General features: G+C 35.8%; 1 protein-coding gene across 1 annotated transcript; it reads left to right on the top strand.

Moving 5' to 3' along the window:
- Positions 1 to 1,007: 1,007 nt before the first annotated feature.
- LOC134540970 (uncharacterized) lies at positions 1,008 to 16,053 on the top strand. Its single transcript, XM_063384061.1, has 5 exons — positions 1,008 to 1,284; positions 2,049 to 2,249; positions 2,377 to 2,773; positions 3,466 to 3,636; positions 16,012 to 16,053. Exons 1-5 carry the CDS (start codon positions 1,148 to 1,150, stop codon positions 16,051 to 16,053), a joined length of 948 nt encoding a protein of 315 aa, XP_063240131.1. The 5' UTR covers positions 1,008 to 1,147.
- Positions 16,054 to 18,338: the final 2,285 nt, after the last annotated feature.

Below are 18,338 nucleotides of genomic sequence, written 5' to 3'. Positions count from 1 at the left end.
TTTATTGAATTATCACTATTATGTATGGATACCAAGAAGGAGTGAAATTAAATCTACTATTTAATTGATAAATTTACTTTTATTTGCACTCATTAATTCAAATATATTTATTGCTTTAACGAAGAGATTATTTTAACTATAACTTTTATACATGTTTGCTAGTTAACTTCTTCCAATCTGTGTTTATCTGTTAAGGATAGGACGATGATAGGAAAAGTAGGAAACGAATGGGAGTGTTTCAAGTTTAATGTGCCTCGAAAAAGTCAAATGGAAGGTTGTTCCAATCGAGTGGAAGAGAGATAGATGCGGCGCAAGCGCACAATGAGCGTAACGGGACAAATAGTCATCCTTTTTCGTGCTTGCAGCCGGCGTTCATCGATTTATTAGACGTTGTCACGTCAAAAAGGTACACTGCGCAGACAGAGAGTGTGGCACCGTATAGAGATTCCTCGCGTTCACCTCCAGACATCATATCCGAGTCTCAATAGACACTCCCAGGGAGTTTTTTTTCGCCCAAAATAAGGTCGGCTAACCGTCATCGCCCATCTCGTCCGGATCCACGTCATACGCAGGGCTTGGCTGGAAATTCAAGTGGCGCAAGTGGGAGCCCTAGATGGCCAAGCATTTGGCAAATTAAATATTTTTATGACGTGACGTCTAATAAATCGATGTACGCCGGCTGCACGCACGAAAAAGTGTCTCGTTACGCTGTGTCCCGTTACGCATCCATCTATCTTCCACTCAATTGGAACAACCATCGATTTGACTTTTTCGAGTCACATTAAACTTGAAACACTCCCATTAAGGCGTATTAGGCCCTCGGCCACTGGAATGCTTTTCCGATGCTAACACATCTGTGGGTGGTTTACAGAAACATCGGGCAGGAATGAGTAAAGAGTTCAGTTGTGCTCCGTAGGATAGCGCTTCAGTCGCACGCCCATCGGCTACGTCATTTACTGCCTCCCTCGAGCCTTCCGCCCCTCCTTTCTACCCCCGATCTTCCCCGTTCACACACAGACGTCTAGCTCTTCCTCCGCCTACACGCCACCGCTGATAATCTTTTCAGTCCACCTCTTCATTGTTGCCAAATTGCAGACGGAGCGAGTGTTTGGCTTGCAGTCTTCGGCGCGGTTCGTTTTCTGTGAAAATGCCAAAGTGGCGCCAAGGTGTTACAAAAGGGCGAAAACGTTCTAAACGCTCTTTATTAGCCAAGAAAATTAAATGTATCAAAAGCAAGAAGCAGTTGGCAAATTTGGAACTTACAACAACAGTGAAAAAACCTGAGTGAGTAAAAGAAACACATGTTTTTAAAAACATTATTAAAAATGGGCAAAGGTTTCAGGAATATTGTATTTAATACTTTTTGTAGGCTGGAAGGACAAGAAACACATTTCCGTTTAGTATTGACATACGTATCTCAAAATTATTTTATCCGCGAGCTAATAAGCAGGGGCATGCATTTTTCACGAAACAATGTGAACACTCATTAGACCGCAATAAGGTATGCCCAGTTGCCGACGCTAGCTGTTTCTTCCTTGAAGTGTCCGTCTGCAAGAGAAGCCATTGTTACCTTACCTGACCAGGTCATTAAGGACGCGTTTACTTCGCACGGAATGGCCGCGAATCATGCACTAATAGCAAACTTGTGCCTGAACGAAACTGAAAAAATTACCAAACATAAACAATGCCACAGATTAAAAAAAAAATACAAAAAAAAACTTTAAGCTTTCTTCGAAATATTTTCACGAAAAATGCATGCATTTAATGTGACAAGTATATTAACACAAGTTTAACAAGTCTATATTTTATATTACAATGAATGAATCATTAGCTAAAGCCACTCGAAAATAATGACTGATACCCAATTTTTAACATTGGTTACTTACTTGAGTGAGTGTTTTAGTATTTCATTTCATAGTATAACACTGCATTTTAATTTTTATTTAGGAATAAAACATTTACTAAAAACTTAGTCTTAAAGGTATCTATTAAATATTTTGTTCACAAGAACTTGATAAATGAAAATAAATAATAAATATATTTTCCAGTATTCTAGGCATAAATGAACATCACCAAGAAAACGAACGTGAAGCTACAGAAACATGTATTACTGAACAGCTCCCAGTGGAAGATGACTTAGACACCGTGACTCATTTGACAGGTGTACAGAGAACATACTCAAAGAGTGCACCTGTTACTTGTACACAGCGTCAAGCACAAGTTCCGTTAGAGGATAATCTGGAATCAAGGTAACCTTTGCGTGCACACTTATCTTGAGTTTATGAAGTACGGTACCTACTTACAAAATTGAATTTTCTGTAATAAAAACCTGTTTGTTTAGATACATGTATCTATTTATTTATTTCTTATTTTCAGCGATGAAGAGTTACCTCCACTTGTTATTGAAACAGAAAATAAACGTGCAACGTTTGAAATTGAAGGCCGCCGATTAGTAGATATTATGCATTTTATCAGAGAATATGATAAAATTGCAAACCACAAGTCTGTGTGTACAGGGGGGAAGTACATTTTAGAAAGGGAACTTCGGATTGGCTTGATAACCAAGTTACGTTTTCAGTGCGAAATGTGCAATAAAACGAGAATAATTACTACTGTGTCTGAAGAAAGCGAAAAAACTTTAAACACAGCATTTGTATGGGGTGCTATAGCCACTGGAATAGGCCACAGTCAAGCAGAGGAGTTTTTCTCTGTCATTGATGTTCCAGTTTTAGGCGCAAAACATTTCATGAAGCACGAGAAAAGGGTAGAAAAGGTGTGTAATATTTTTTTTTGCACTCTCAGATTCTTATTTATTCTTCACTTTTTTTAGTTTTATTCCCACCATAATGCAAACTAAATTCTTCCTGAAATATTTTTAGCTTCCCATTCAGTAATTGACTAAACTTTAAATTTAGAAATTTAATTTATGCATACGACTGTAGCATATAATTGGTTATCCTTGAAGTTTTAAAATATTAATATGGTCACTAGGTATTTTGTTTTTGTGATTCATAAATTCAATGAGAATGTTTTGCAACGTCTCTGCTTGTTTAATTCTCTTAGATGAATTTTATTCGTGGCAAATATAAATCTTATATTTTTGTCCACAACCATGAATGCACTCATGTCTACAATTCAGTGTTATCGAATACATAATATGTTGCAACTAGCTTACATTAAACTAAGGTTTTTCTGACCACTAGCCTGAATCCCATAACATTACATAAATTAGGCCTACACCTGTTTGCCTTCAACACTCCATATAATTAGGACTGCGATCATAGACATAAAATAGTTGATCAACAATTCTCAGAATTGTTTGTCTCCAAATTATATTACTTTAAATAAAACGACATTTTGAAACAAAATGAAAACTATAAATGTATGCGCACAGTTACTCCTTTATCGCTCATGCATTCTTTCGTGAAACGTGATACTAATGAAAATCATAATTTGTGTTGTTAGGTTTGGGAAGAAAAACTAACTAAGAAAATGGCTGAGGCGATAAATGAAGAGAAACGATTAGCAATAGAGAGTGGTGATATAGATGAAGGTTATCCTTTCATTACTGTCGTCGTTGATGGTGGATGGCCAAAAAGATCGTATGGCCATGGATTCTCTTCGAACAGTGGCATGGTAAGCTCAGTAAATTTAGTTTTAGTTTTGAACCCCGCAGATTAATTAAACATGTAAGTACATTATGGTTGAAAAAAGACTAATGAGCAATTATATTCGTGTCTTCAGACATAAAAATTTCTTAAAATTAGTTATTGTGAAATTTTCAGTGAAATATTCATCAGAACTTATATGAAGTGCAATTATTGCAAAAATAAATCAATAAATAAAATAAATTTATAACAAATTGAATTGAGATCCCATTGTAATTATAATTCTGGTGATTTTTACTCTCCTGCAGATAACATACTTTACGATTCCTTTGTTTGTGTATAGTAAAGCTCCGTCGCCACTAGTGACTTACGTAGGCCTATGTATTGGCCGGTTCGAGCTCAGATTCCAGTGTGATGTGCCAAGGTGCAAAACGCCATCCTATATTTGACGTCACGGTGGCCATCTTGGAATACCTTGGCCATGATTTTTGACCTTCAACCCGACGGCCATTTTGTTGGCAAAATTCCAAAAAATTCCTAAAAAACTACTCAAAATTTCTTGAAATAACTAATAATTTTCTTAATTAGAGGGAAAAATTACCTTTTCGACTAATATTGACAGTGATCCTAGCTGCCATATTAAATTTCGCCATTTTGTTTTCTATAAATTTCTGCAATTTATATTTTGTTTTCACGTCCACCTTTATGGCACCATATTGAAAATCTACTATCCAAAAAATAGCGTAAATTTTAAGTTATAAATTTTTTTATTAAATTTATATTAAAAACGCATAAATGTCATGAAGCTTAGACACCTTGAAAATCACTTAAATAAAGCTGCTACGAAAATTATACATATGAGAATGTATAACAAAAATATTCGTGTGCATGCTATGCTATTGTAGGAACTAACCACTTCTTATTATCTTTGAAAGATTTGTGCAATGGGAGTGCATGACTTGATGTAAGTTTTTGGACATACGCCATTGCTAAAAACTTTTTCTGTTGAAGAAAAACTAAAAAATAAAAATAAAGTTTCTGTTTTGGTAAAACTATTGTGTTCGTTTCGTCTTTTTCGTTTTGTCGTGTTTTTTGTCTCGTCTCAACTGTTGTGCTGAATTCTTTTTGGGTTCAATATTTTTGTGCTGTCATCATTTGTTTTTTTTTTTATCGTTCAATTCTGTTTTGGAAAACTATTGTGTTTGTTTCGTCTTTTCGTTTTGTCGTGTTTTGTTCGGTTTCAACCGTTGTGCTGAATTTATTGGGTTCAATATTTCTGTGTCGTCATCATTTGTGGTTTTTTTTTCGTTCTCTTAGTACATTTTTCTTTGTTTTTCTTTGTTTTGTTGACCATATTCCTGTCACGGAATATTTTGTGGTGTTTATATCCTTGTTGACAACAGCAATTTTTTGCTTAATTTTGTGTTTTTTTGCCTTTTTTTGGGTTTTATTTATATATTTCTTTATTTTTATTTTTTAGTTTTTCTTCAACAGAAAAAGTTTTTAGCAATGGCGTATGTCCAAAAACTTACATCAAGTTAACCACTTCTTATATCTATATTCGAAAAATAAATGAATTTCGAAAATATCCGTAATGATAATAACCTTAACACTGTAAAATTTAACCAAAATTTCGGTGCCTTAGGTTACCTCTGACAGTAGTATGTATTGGCCAATTCACTCTAGGTACCAGTGTAAGGAGCGAGGTGCCGACCGCCATACTGTATTTTGATGTCACGGCTGCCATCTTGGATAACCTTGGCTTTGACTTTGACCTTGATGCTGGCGGCCTTTTTTGGTGTTAAAATTTATTAAAAACCGCGTGTACATAATGGAGCTTGAATGAGTGGGTTCGATTCAGTGATACGTATAAGATACAAAAATTCTTTACAATAGTTTTGAGGAAAAAGACTTATAATTTCAAAGTAAAGTTGTTCCACCGTCAAGACGTCGCAGTGACAGATAAAATATAAAAATAAATTGTGCTTTAAAAAGTATGTGGAGTGTATGTAAAACTTATTAATTTAAAAGATCAAAGTTCAAAGCCACTAGGATATGTTTCTTTGTTTACAGGCATGCATAATAGGCCAAAAAACAAATAAAGTATTGTACCTGGGCATCAAAAACAAATTCTGCTACAAATGTGTAGTTGGCAACGGGACAGAAAAGTTGGAGGAACATGAATGCAACATTAATTACTCTGGTCCAGCTACATCTATGGAACAGTGTGTAGTTATTGAAGGACTTAACCATTTATTTAAATCTCATGGAGTATGGGCAAAGTTTCTCGTTGGTGATGGCGATTCAAGCGTTTACGCTCGTGTCCGAGAGAGGGCTCCGTTCGGCTGGAAAGTCACCAAGTTAGAATGTGCAAATCATGTTGTAAGGTGCTACACATCGAAACTACACCAGCTTGCTGCTAATGTCAATTACGACATACAGGCAAGAAAACTGTTGAAGCAGCATATTCCTCGGCTGTCTGCAGCTGCTCGTGGTGCTGTAAGAGAAAATTGTGGGAATCTACAACAACTGAGATGTGACCTTGAAAATGGGCCACGGCACGTGTTTGGTGACCATTGTAACTGTAGAGACTCATTCTGCAAAAGGAAAGACACTGATAGTACTAGTGTTTTGCCATTGCTAGTTAATTCAAATCTGCTAGATCAAATTTATCAGTGTCTCGACATAGTGATGCGAAAGTCTGGAAGATTGTTAAAAAACACAACTACAAACACTGCAGAAAATCTAATGTCCTTAGTATGTAAGTTTGTTGGTGGTAAACGAATTGATTTCTCAAGAAGTCATTCGTACCAGCGCCGTTGTTACGGAGCAGCACTCACTCATTCAGATGGACCAAGTTACATTTTGAGTCCTTGGAAATTATTATGCGGAAAAAGTCCTGGGCAAACTGCAAAGAAAGTAATAACACAACGAGAAAAACGACGTTCAGCTAAACGGCTATGTTTTTCAGATGATAAGGACCCCCCAAGACACCGAAGTAAGAAACGTAAACTTCAGTATGGCCCGGATTTTGACTACGGTCCAGAAGCAGCGGAAGTAGACGTCGATGATGACGAATTGGAGAAACGTAAGACGACTGTGTTAGAAAGATTGCAGAAAGAAGCAGCAAGTGAAGAGAACTGCACGAAGCTAGAAAGAAATACTGTAGGGCAGCACGATAATCCTTTGTGGATCGAAGCCCGCAGCAATCGCCTGACTGCTTCTAATTTTGGAACAGTATACAAGATGAGAGAAACCACTTCGTGCCACAACGTAGTAAAGAATATGTTAGTGCATAAGGAAATACATTCCAAAGCAATTACTTATGGCCGCGTAAATGAAAAGAAAGCTATTTCTTTATACGAAGAGCAGAACACAGTAAAGGTAAAAGAATGTGGTCTGTTTGTGAGAATGGATTTGCCTTACTTGGGAGCTAGTCCGGACGGATTGGTGGGCGATACCGGACTCGTGGAGGTGAAATGTTTGCCATCAATCGGGAAAACCAAAATATCGGAAGCAGCAAAAACAGGAAAAATTTGCGTTAATACCGAAAACGGGTCACTGAAACTAAAGAAAAATCATAAGTATTGGTATCAGATACAAGGTCAACTTATGATTAGTCGAAAACAGTATTGTGATGTCATTTTGTTTAGTGATAGTGGAATCGAAGTGTTGCGAGAAACGCCAGATGAAAAGTTTTGGGAAGAAAAACTTCTCCCAAAACTGCACAGATTTTTCATGCGGTGTTTGTTACCTGAAATTGCAGACAGTCGCATTCTGAGAGGCATGAAAGTCCGGGAACCAGATTATATTTTGGCAGCCAAGAAAAACAAAGAAAAGTAATAACCAATACGTAGATGATTATTTGTACAACATAAGATTATATTCTGGTTAATGTGTAGATGTGTAATAGGATAATAAGAAATGTTTTTGAGTTTGTCTGTATTATCTTGCTAAGAAGAATGTTTTGGTAACAAATTTTGTCTTTAGTGTTCTACGATTTTTGTTTGTATACTTATGTTATAAATTTGATGTTACTTTGATTTTTGTTAGTGTTAAGAAATAACAAAGGTATTGTTCTAATAGTTCAGTGTTTTAAAATTTCAATGGTTCCACGTTTATACATTTTGTGTTTGTTAATTTAATGATTATGACGGAACAATGACATGCATTTAAGTGAATATAAATTACAATAATGCTGCCAGTTATCAATATCTTATGCAACAAGCATGTAGGTACTTATTGCGCATTTAATTCTGTAAAATTATATTTGTAATAATAAGTGTGTGTGTGTGTGTGTGTGTATGCTCGGTTATACCTTACTGTTTGTAAATAACTTTTTCCGTTGAGAATACGAAATTTCATGCTATATTGCTGTTTCATAGTTTCGCTAGTGTTTTGCTTATCATATTTTAACCAACATTATATTTTGTGACTTTTTTTCATTTAAATACAATTTTGAGAACATTCACTCGTGGCTAGAGTCGTTAACCTATTCCGTTTTGTTAGTTCGAAACTTTTAAATTTCTTCACTAGTCGTCAGCAACTTTGCGTATGTTTGGAAATATTGTCCTGATTCCAAACGATAGATAAGGAAGTATCAAATAATAGCGTAGCTGTGTGCACAAATGAAATAATGTACATTGGCCCTATCTTAAAATATTTAAATAATGTAAGTTTTGTCTGAACCAATTATATTCGTATTGTGTATGAGTCGTATAAATTTTACTTTCATTGAGTACTGTTAAATTCTTTCAACAAAAATTTTGTACCAATTGTTCTTGAGTACAAGTTACAACCTGTTATGTACAATTTAATAATAGGCAAATCATGAAATAATTTATATATATATTTTGGATTCCTAAATAATTTATTTTTAAGAAATTAATTCATTTTTGAAAGTTTACAGTAATGTTACCTAATATAAAATAGTTATCGAATTATTTTTTCCACATAATTCCACTATTTCACATTAGCTTATTACTTTATATATCTTGTCAAACTTTTTCAAACAACTCGCACAACATCCTAAATCTGTGCGTTCTCGAGCTATATTTTTCCCACTTTGCCAATTGGTAATATTCCCCTATAAATTAGCAACAATGTTTCGGTGGCGTGTAACATCATGCGCGCATAGTGTAAAGCCCGTATCAGACGATGGAAAGTTTCGTTTGGATTCCGCTAGAAGCTTCCAACAAAACTGCTAGCTGGCAGCTAGAAAGGTATGTTTCTCTGAAAGAAACTATCACACACACGGCCTAACTCACTCGTGGTGAAATTTAATTGAAATGAAATTAAATAATGTTCAAAAGCCATCACGTTTTGAAAATATATAAACTATGTTTTATCTTCTACCTACAACACATCTCGTAATTTTAATATAGGCCTATGTCTAACTATACGATGGTCCAACTAGTTGAGTATTTAAAATTCACTTCAAATACACTTATTAACATTCATAAAACGATCGAAAATGGGTGAGCATTTACATTACAAGTTTCAACAACAAAAGTTTTCGAATAATGCTTGCCGTAACTGCTTAGATTTCATTAGAAATATATGTTCACCATTATTTTAAAACAATCAAAACATTTCAGTTCCTCCAAAGTTAATTACAGATTTCAAAACTAGGGACATTAATTCTGATTGGTTAAAATATTCAAGTACGAAACCATCCACATAAATTCGAACACGGCCGATTACAAAAACATCCATGAAAACGGCCAGCGCTCTGCTATTTCAACTCCTAAACCATCCATACTAGCTGGCATGGATGACCTTCCAAGGAAACTGCCATGGTGTGATACGGGCTTAAGTCGTGAATATTCTTACTTCTTTTTTCTATTAAAATTGTGCTATATATATATATATCATATACACACCCCCTTCCCTTCCCTGTGTCAACGCTTATCATAAATAATACTTAATTAAAAATCACTGTACTCAATCAAGAACACGGCTATGATGAATCAAGAAAAGTTTACTGCCACTTTTTTTGCATTAAGAGTTCTGAGGTTGTATTTCACTTTGAAAGATGGCGCATGGAGTGACTCGAGTCATTTGAAAATCTGCAAAGAAAAAATGTCCTTTCCAAACTGACATTATAATTGAACTGATTAGTAAATATTTTTGTATTGAATGTCTTACACTTTTAGTATAACTAATTCATCTCATAACCATGTATATCTGACGAAGAAATTTCAGATGTTGCTTAGCATTAGGCCTATAGTTTTAAATTTAACCAATAAATACATTTATTTATTTACAGTTTTTGGGCGTTTGTCTCTTCCCTTTCCCCCTCCAGACGGACCGGTACAAGTTTGTAGTTAATAATATCTCGATATCAGACGTCATTACTACTTATCACAATATGTAAAAAAAAAAAAAAAAACTCTTACAGCAATGTAAAACATAAAACGACTCTAAGCAAATACAAAAGACGATAAAATTATCGAAGCAAGAAAAAAAACATTGCTTTTCCTTCATAAACTTATTTTTTGTTTGTTTTTGAACTTCAATCGATAACCTAAGTAATGAACGCAATGACTAATACAAAAATTTAATTGGTGTTTATTTAGTTAATTGTTTGGTGTAAGCTGTAATTTTTCGCGATATCACACATATTTGACTTGTTAATTAGTTCATTATGAACTCTTCTCATTACCCGTTGCAAATTACGACCTCACACAAGATTAGTAAAAACTATTTTATATGCACAACGCCCCGTGCCCCGTATCGCTCGGAACTAGAGCTGTAGCAAACCGTATGTATTCGTTATTGAGTAACGGGTGCGGCATCTAGTAACGAGTAACGAAACGTTACACACGAATGCATTTCGTTACTCGCAACTTTCGTATGTTTCACGCATGCGCGCGCTTATTAGTTACAAAGAACGATGTTTGTTTATTAATAAAAGTATAATTTGGAAATTCGTCGTCCAAGTTTTTTACTGTTTATTAAAGGTATTGTGTGTGTAGACAAAGTTTTAGATTCGAACAGAAACAACGTAAGAAAGTATTTTTTACAAATTATAAATATGTATTTTTTTGTTTTTTATAATCGCGTATTTTCACGTTTTATGTTCTTATCTTAAAATATATATTATAATAAAGCCGCTTTAATGAGAGTTAATTGTTTCTTGGTTAACAAAAGCTGTTAATTATCAAATATTTTTAATTGTTTATATTCGATTTATTTTTATTTACGCGACGTCATACTGTACGCGTACGAAATACGACTCGATTCGATGCTGTTACATAACATAGCATGTGACATGTCATGCGGTATCAGAAGTAACGAGTAACGATACGAAAGTAACGAGTACTAATTGTTATAGTAACGAATACATACGGGTACACATTTTTTCGTTACTTTTACACCTCTACTCGGAACTGCCGCTTGCCTTTCAGCAGTCTAGCCCTCGGCCGTACAGGCTCGTGACTCAGCTGTCCCACTACAAGGACATCAGGCAACGCTGTTCTGTGCATTCCCTACCTTCCACCCCTCCCTCCAACCCGTCCACACATTATCGCAAGCGAACAGATCAAGTGATTCACCACCACCGACAGCGCGTCATGTTACAGTCTGGCTCCATTCAAACAACCATGATGAGGGAGCAGAGGGTGAAGGCGTGGCGAGTCCAAGTAGTTCTTCTCTTTGGCGCGAGAGGGCTGCACTGCACGGTATCTGAATGTTAGATCTGTTTGATGAATGCAAGCCTTTATCTTAGCATCTCCAACAAGTAATTGAAGGAATTAAACTTCAGAATCCATGAATATATGTATTCGTTAAATGCTGAAGAATACTCTGAGCTAAAGTTTTTCTAACATTTTGATACATAACTCGTTTTAATTTAGTGTTGAAAGTTGTTGATTGTCAACTTGAAAAAGGAGATTTACAGAGGCATTTAAAACTAGATATTTTTACATTTTAAAGCACTATTTAAAGAAAATCATTATCTCATGGCATTCCATATACTTTATTCTTAATAAAAATCAAGTTTCTAAAGAAAATTTTTCACCTGCTTAAAGCTGGAGTTTCCAGCAAAATACGAGTCAAATAACAATTAAAATGCTTAAAATATATATAAAAAAATGCTAATAATTTTTTTTGTTAAAAGAACATACACTTTTAATGTAAGAAACACTTGAACACAAGGCAAGCATTATCTGAGCACATTTAACTTAGGGATCAATACCCCTTAATTTCCTACTTTTCCTATCATTGTCCTATCCTCAACAGAATAACACAGATTGGAAGAAGTTACATAGCAAACATGTATAAAAGTTATAGTTAAAATAATCTCTTCGTTAAAGTAATAAACATATTTGAATTAATGAGTGCAAATAAAAGTAATTTTATCAATTAAATTATAGATTTCATTTCACTCATTTTTTGTATCCATACAAAATAGTGATAATTCAATAAAAATGATTCAATATTATTCATAAAAGTATGCAATCATTTCATCAATGTTTTGTTATGACGTTGTCACTTTAAACTATCATCCGTAAAAAGACTTTACAGACAACCCATTTTTTTTTACCAGGTAGCCAGACCCCTTACGGTTTTTTTCGGACACTTCTAAGAGATGGCATTCGCAGACTTAAGTAGTTACTGGCAAATTTATAGTTGCCTGCTATGTCCAATATCAATAACTTTTCAATCTGTCACAGGCGAGTAACTGGACAGTAGTTGCAGTGTCTGTTTCTACCCGATTTAGATTTTTCTGCTTTATTATAAAATTAAAACTAAATATTACAGCAAACGAAATGTATGATTAATATTCAAAAATACGTAATCTGCTAGTCCTAATTGCTGTATCTACTGTGGCTAATGATGATATTTTTGTAAAAATTTATTCCCTTAGGAAATTTTCAAGACAGAAAAGCTGCTGTATTATGATTGAATCCATTTAATAGTGTTTGCTTAAAATATATACAGACTTTCTCTTTTGTTTGTTAGTAGGAAATGTTAAGTAGGAAGTGGGATTATTAAAATACAAGCCAGAATCATTTGGTTTATATTTTTAGGTTTGCTAAAATGTTTTTATGATGTATGGAATGATAAATTAGTTTATTTTTTATTTCTGTAGCAATGTTTTTGACGTTATAAAGTCTTATAAATCGATTAACGCCGGCTGCACGCACGAAAAATCATGACTCGTTGACACTTTCCGCCTGAGCCGAGCGTGCAAGAACCGGCCAACCACAATGCGAGAAAATCTTCTATAATATCAAACAGGTTAAGGCGGGTCTTTTTAACTAATTGTTCATGATTATATTCAAACAAATTATTTGAATTGAATTTTGCAAAAAAAAAAAATTGTAAGTAATAATTTGAAAATTAAAAAAGTATGCAAATTTTTCATCAATGTTTTCTTATGACGTTATCACGTAAAATTATCGTCCGTAAACCAACTTTATACAGACACCCCCCCCTCCCCCCCCACCTTTTTTTTTAATAAAGGGTGGACGGGAAGTGTGACGTGTATATATTTTTTTTCACCCTTTTCATACATTTGCAACTCGTGAATTGGGGGGGGGGGGGGAAGAAGTAGGTATACATTGTCGCTCGTTAGTCAAAAGGGAGTCTGGAAGTCTTGACGTCGTCGTCATTTCCTGCAGCGACGGGGTGGCTTCCTTCTCGCCAGAGCCTCGGGGCAGTTCCCCCCCCCCCCCCCCCCGTCCACAACAGTCCGTCGAGGATCCGCCGAGACTCCTAATTAAGCAGTCTTTCAAGCGTCCGTCCGCAGCCTCCGTTGTGGAGGGCGAGACACGTCATCCACTACTCTTCCCTCCTTTTCCCCCCCGTCAACCCACGACGAGATTCCCCCTTTCCGCTCTCCCTTTACCACAGAAACACACCTAAAGACGTTCCTAAAGTAGGGAATGGAACTCTCGTTACAACCCAACCACCCACGCCGTTAGAAATTGCAGCGAGTTCAATGACTTTTTTCTCAACGAAGAATTTATTCACCTGAAATAAAACGGAATTTTTTTTTTCGTTATTTCAGATAACTGTACCTCCATAAAACTACTCCGTGTTACGAATTCTGATTTATGTATTTTTTCCGTTGTAAACGCGGTAAACAAGGTGGTGGGGGGGGGGGGGGGGGGGGGGGAGAATTGAGTGATTCTAAGCATTCTTAATTTTTTTTTTTTTTTGTAATCTACGTAAAACTCTTAACAGTGAAAGACAAGACAGGCGACGCACGGTCGGACCTGAAGATTTGAAATTTGAAGGAAATATTCCTTGAGAACCTCAGGAATGCCACAAGGAAATATTTTTTTTGACGTGAAAACGTCTAATAAATCGATGAACGCCGGCTGCACGCACGAAAAAGTGTCCCGTAACGCACATTGTCCCACTACGGATGTCCCACTACGGATGTGTAATGTTATGCTCATTGTACGCATGCGTGGCATCTCTCTTCCACTCGATTGGAACAACCATCGATTTGACTTTTCAATCATATTTTCGTCGTTTGAATTATTAATATTATGTAGTTTAACGATCGTTCACCGATTTTCAGCACAATCGGTACGGTGATTAATTTCCCGCCTACCATTATAAGAAATAAACATGGCGGACTACATACGTTTTTAAAACTTCCACAACACAAAACAAATTTTTTATAAAAATATGTATAACATTTGAAACAATTGTTTCCAATATGGCCTCGTGGCCGTGCGATTAGCATCGCTGACTTACCTTACGTTTTTAAAGTAATTAAAGTATAAATTTTACTAAATAGCTCAAAATTGTACATAGTGATTAAAAAAAATTTCGGATTCGAGTATTTTTCTTTTCTTTGCACTTTCTGAGAACATTTACCATAGTAATGTATATATTATTTTACATTATCAGAAAGAAGAGATTTCAACGAACAAAAAACTCTCCGACCTTTTTTAAAAAGCTGATATTTTGATGCGAGAATTTTTGATTGAAAATTAGGGTGTTTTTTCGATATTAAGTCTAAATAAGGTAAAAAAATTAAATATTTCAAATCAAAAAAATTACAGTGTCTTTAGGACATAAAAAGGCAAGTTTTCACCAAATTTCGTGAAAAATAAACGTTTTTTGCATAAGATAAAAATAAAAAACCAAAATCTTGATTATTTGAATTTTTCACATACATTTTTAGGTTATGTGAAAAAAGTGTAATTACAAAAGTTGTAGGTCTCTTTATTACCTACAACTTTGTCATTTAATCTTTTCCCATAGGACTTGTAGTTTTGCCGGAAATCGAGATACACCGTTTTTTACCCTTAAAAACTCACCCCCTTCCACTTCCCGACCTCAGATCACCCGTAAATTATTTTTCCTTTCCTTTTTGTTATATTCTCGACCTTTTTTAACGGGTTTCATCCTACTAAGGTACCTGAGGGTATTATGGCCCACTTAAGGTTTGACAGTAATTATAACATAAATTTTTGTAAACTAAGTAATCAAAAACTGTACAAAATTATAGTTCAGTTATTTAACTGTCAGGAAAAAAATATTACAATGTTTTACAATCAAATGCTTTTTTGGAAATAACAGTTTTGCAAATCTCTACCTCCGGGCCATATTCCCAACATATGTATATAATATGGCCCACTTATTCATATTTCTTAAGAAAGTAAAATGGTTCAAACTTTACGTAACATGAAGCACTTTGTTGGCGAAACTATCCAAGTTTTTAAATTAGCATTGTATAAAACAAAATATCGCGATAAAAAAGTTCATTAAAATAGATAAAATATGCAAAATTTTAATAAGAATACAAATTTAAAATCGTCACATTACATTACACTAATATGAACGACCTTAATAAAAATTTCACATCACAAATGGCATTTAGGGCAAACAAACACCTCCTTGTCCATCTCCGTCAAACCTACACACTCTTCGTGAATGTATTCGCTGCAGACTGCACAACGCCTCATGTCTTTCACCTCGTCTTCGTCGCACACAGTACAGTACCAGCTCTCAGTTCGTGTTGGAATCGGTTTGCCCTTCATTTTTCCTCCAGTTTTATTTAAATCATCGGGTTTATTCTTGGTTACTGGTTTTTTTGCCTCTCTTGGCGTTTTTCTTGGTCTCGTTCTTATTTTTTTGTGTTTCGATATCTTGAAAAAGTTGCTTGCTCAACAGCAGCCCAAGTGAGTTCATAGCCGGTTTCCTGTTACCAGCTGTCTTCCTCTTCCTCAGTGGCGTTGGTAACATTTCGCTAAAGGAGCTACGAGAAGACGACTTCGCTGAAGAATCTGGAGTTAGGGATTTTCCTAGATCCCCGATGTCGTAAGAATCTGAAGAATCTGCTGGGGAAGATATATCATCAGAGTCAGTTGATGATGTCGATAGAGTGCGATGACGTTTACGGCATTCGAATGACAATGACACTGGTGTACTTCGGCAGAGGGGTAACTGCGACAACCTGGAGGTGCCTGGTGTTGGGTGAGCCAAGAGTGGGTCTGGTGGAATTGGTTCACCTCGGTCTTGGTCAGCCATCTCTTGTTCGGGTGGAGGTAATGCAGTTGCTGCGCTTGGTGCAAAAGCCTCCTCAGATATTATCATTGGGTTGAAGGGAAATATGCCTGTAACTTTGAAACCACTTTTCACATTTCCCTGAGTCATGGAATTTTCCCAAGTTGGTGTGAAAACGTCCCCAAAATTTAGTTTTGAAATATCGCTTTCCTCTTTGTGTAAATCTAAATAGAGCAGTGCATGCTGGTCCCAGTAAATCTCGAAGCTTCGAAAACAACTTTTGTCGAATGGTTGCAATTCATGTGTTGTGTTTGATGGCAAACAGTACAACAGGATATCATTGTCTTCAGCATAATCACAAATTTTATAGTCCAAGTGAGACTTGGCTCCGTCAAAAACTAAAAGACACTTTCCAATAGGCTTGAATCGAGTAAAGTGTTTCAAAAACTGGACAAATGTGTCGGCCGTCATGCTACCTTTCCGAGTCATCTCAATTACTGATCCAGTGGGCAAATATTTTTCCCAAGCCGGGTTTTTCCTCACTCCTTTGAATAGGAGCATTGGGGGGGATGACAGACCCTGTAGCACTACCACATGCTACAACTGTGACACTCTCGCCATGTTCTTTAGCAACCACATGAACACGTTTCACCCCCTTTTTAGCAAACACAGTAGGTTCTTTGTGAAGTTGCAACCTACACCCTTTATCATCTAAATTATAAATTTTCTCAGGAAAATCCAACAAATTGTTGCAGAGAAGTATTTCTTTCAATTTCTCAAAGTGATCTGTTGCAATGAACCTATTCAATTTTTCAGCACGAGCAGGATTCAGTCTCTGAGCCTTGCGTTTTGAAACTTCGGGGTTCCTATTTAAAAAACCCTGCAACCACCAGTGACCAGCTTTGCCTTTGACAAACTTGTTGGGAATCCCATTATCACTGCAGTATCGAAAAACATTCAGCTGAAGCACCTTTGAAGTTAATGGGTAACCAACGTCACATAAACGAAATATACGCGAGCACAATTCTTGTTCTTGCTCTGCTGAAAGGGTTGGCTTGCAGCCCAATTTTGATTTACAAATTTTTCCTTCAAAAATGTAGCGGCGAAGGGTTCGCCTGGGTACACCATACCTGCGACTCGTTTCACGAACAGACAAACCATTTTATTTTACCCCACAGACAGCTTCAGACAAGGCTTCTTGATTCCATAGTCCACGGTTCTTAACTCCATATTTTTTTTTCCATATTGAAGTCTGAAAGGAAAGAGAAATCCTTATAGCAATTATTTTCGCAAGTCTAAACAGACAAAATATTATAGCAATGATTTCCGTAGGTTTAAAAAGAAGGATAAAACATTATAACGATTTTTCCATAAATGTCAAACGATAAAAGGAAAGCATTATAAAAATCGATTCCATAAGTATAAAACCAAAGAAAAAATACTATAACAATTATTTCCGTAAGAGTAAAATGAAAAATAAAGAATTATAGAAATTATTTCCGTAAGTGTAGGCAATATGGCCCATGTGTGGGGAATATGGCCCATGTGTGGGCCATATTACCCACAATGTTGATATAGACAAAAACTCTTCGTAATGGCATAATATCACATTTACAAAAACTACTATACTTCCATTCGAATCTTCATTAAATATTAAAGCAATATAAAAATTAATTTTAAGTAATATGTTGGTTAGCTACATTGATTTAATGTTACTTACTGTTCGAAAAATAACAAGTTCTATTCCCACGACGAAGAACTGTCAAACAATGGCCGCTTACGATGAGAAGGCGCAATCGCTGGTGCCGCCTTCCGCCTACACCTGACCTTGGGTGCCTCCCCAACAATATTGGACTGCTATCTAGCGGCTCCTACGGAAACTATGTCCGCAATGACAAACGGGCCATATTATCAGCCGGGCCATAATACCCTCAGGTACCTTATAAATTTTTCACTTTTTACCATTTTCAAAATTATCGACCCTGGTCTACTAATGCACGCTCGTGCAGAAACTGCTTCAGCAAAGAGCCGCAAGTCGCCAAGATGGCGGATCCACGGATGTACTAAGTGTGTTGTGTTGGGAGAAGCCTAAGATGTACATAAAGTTCTGTTCCTGCCCGAACACGCCCGAACATTCACCTTCGGCCAACCTCGGGATTTGTTATATTTTTGCGCAGGAAAAATGAATTCATATATTAAAGGTGGTCGGTTAGGTTAGCTACATTAAAACACTTTAAAACTCTAAGGACGGTTAGTTAG

The sequence above is a fragment of the Bacillus rossius genome, chromosome 17 (genome assembly GCF_032445375.1).
Source record: "Bacillus rossius redtenbacheri isolate Brsri chromosome 17, Brsri_v3, whole genome shotgun sequence".
Lineage (NCBI taxonomy): Eukaryota > Metazoa > Arthropoda > Insecta > Phasmatodea > Bacillidae > Bacillus > Bacillus rossius.
The sequence above is the reverse complement of the archived record's forward strand: the minus strand, read 5'-3'. Positions and strand labels throughout refer to the sequence as shown.

Bases quoted from the DNA above. Each gene is read 5' to 3' on its own strand.
- LOC134540970 (XM_063384061.1), top strand. From the start codon at position 1,148: ATGCCAAAGTGGCGCCAAGGTGTTACAAAAGGGCGAAAACGTTCTAAA. The intron at 1,285-2,048 runs GTGAGTAAAAGA...TATATTTTCCAG, and splicing joins ACAACAGTGAAAAAACCTGA to TATTCTAGGCATAAATGAAC. The intron at 2,774-3,465 runs GTGTGTAATATT...TTGTGTTGTTAG, and splicing joins ACGAGAAAAGGGTAGAAAAG to GTTTGGGAAGAAAAACTAAC.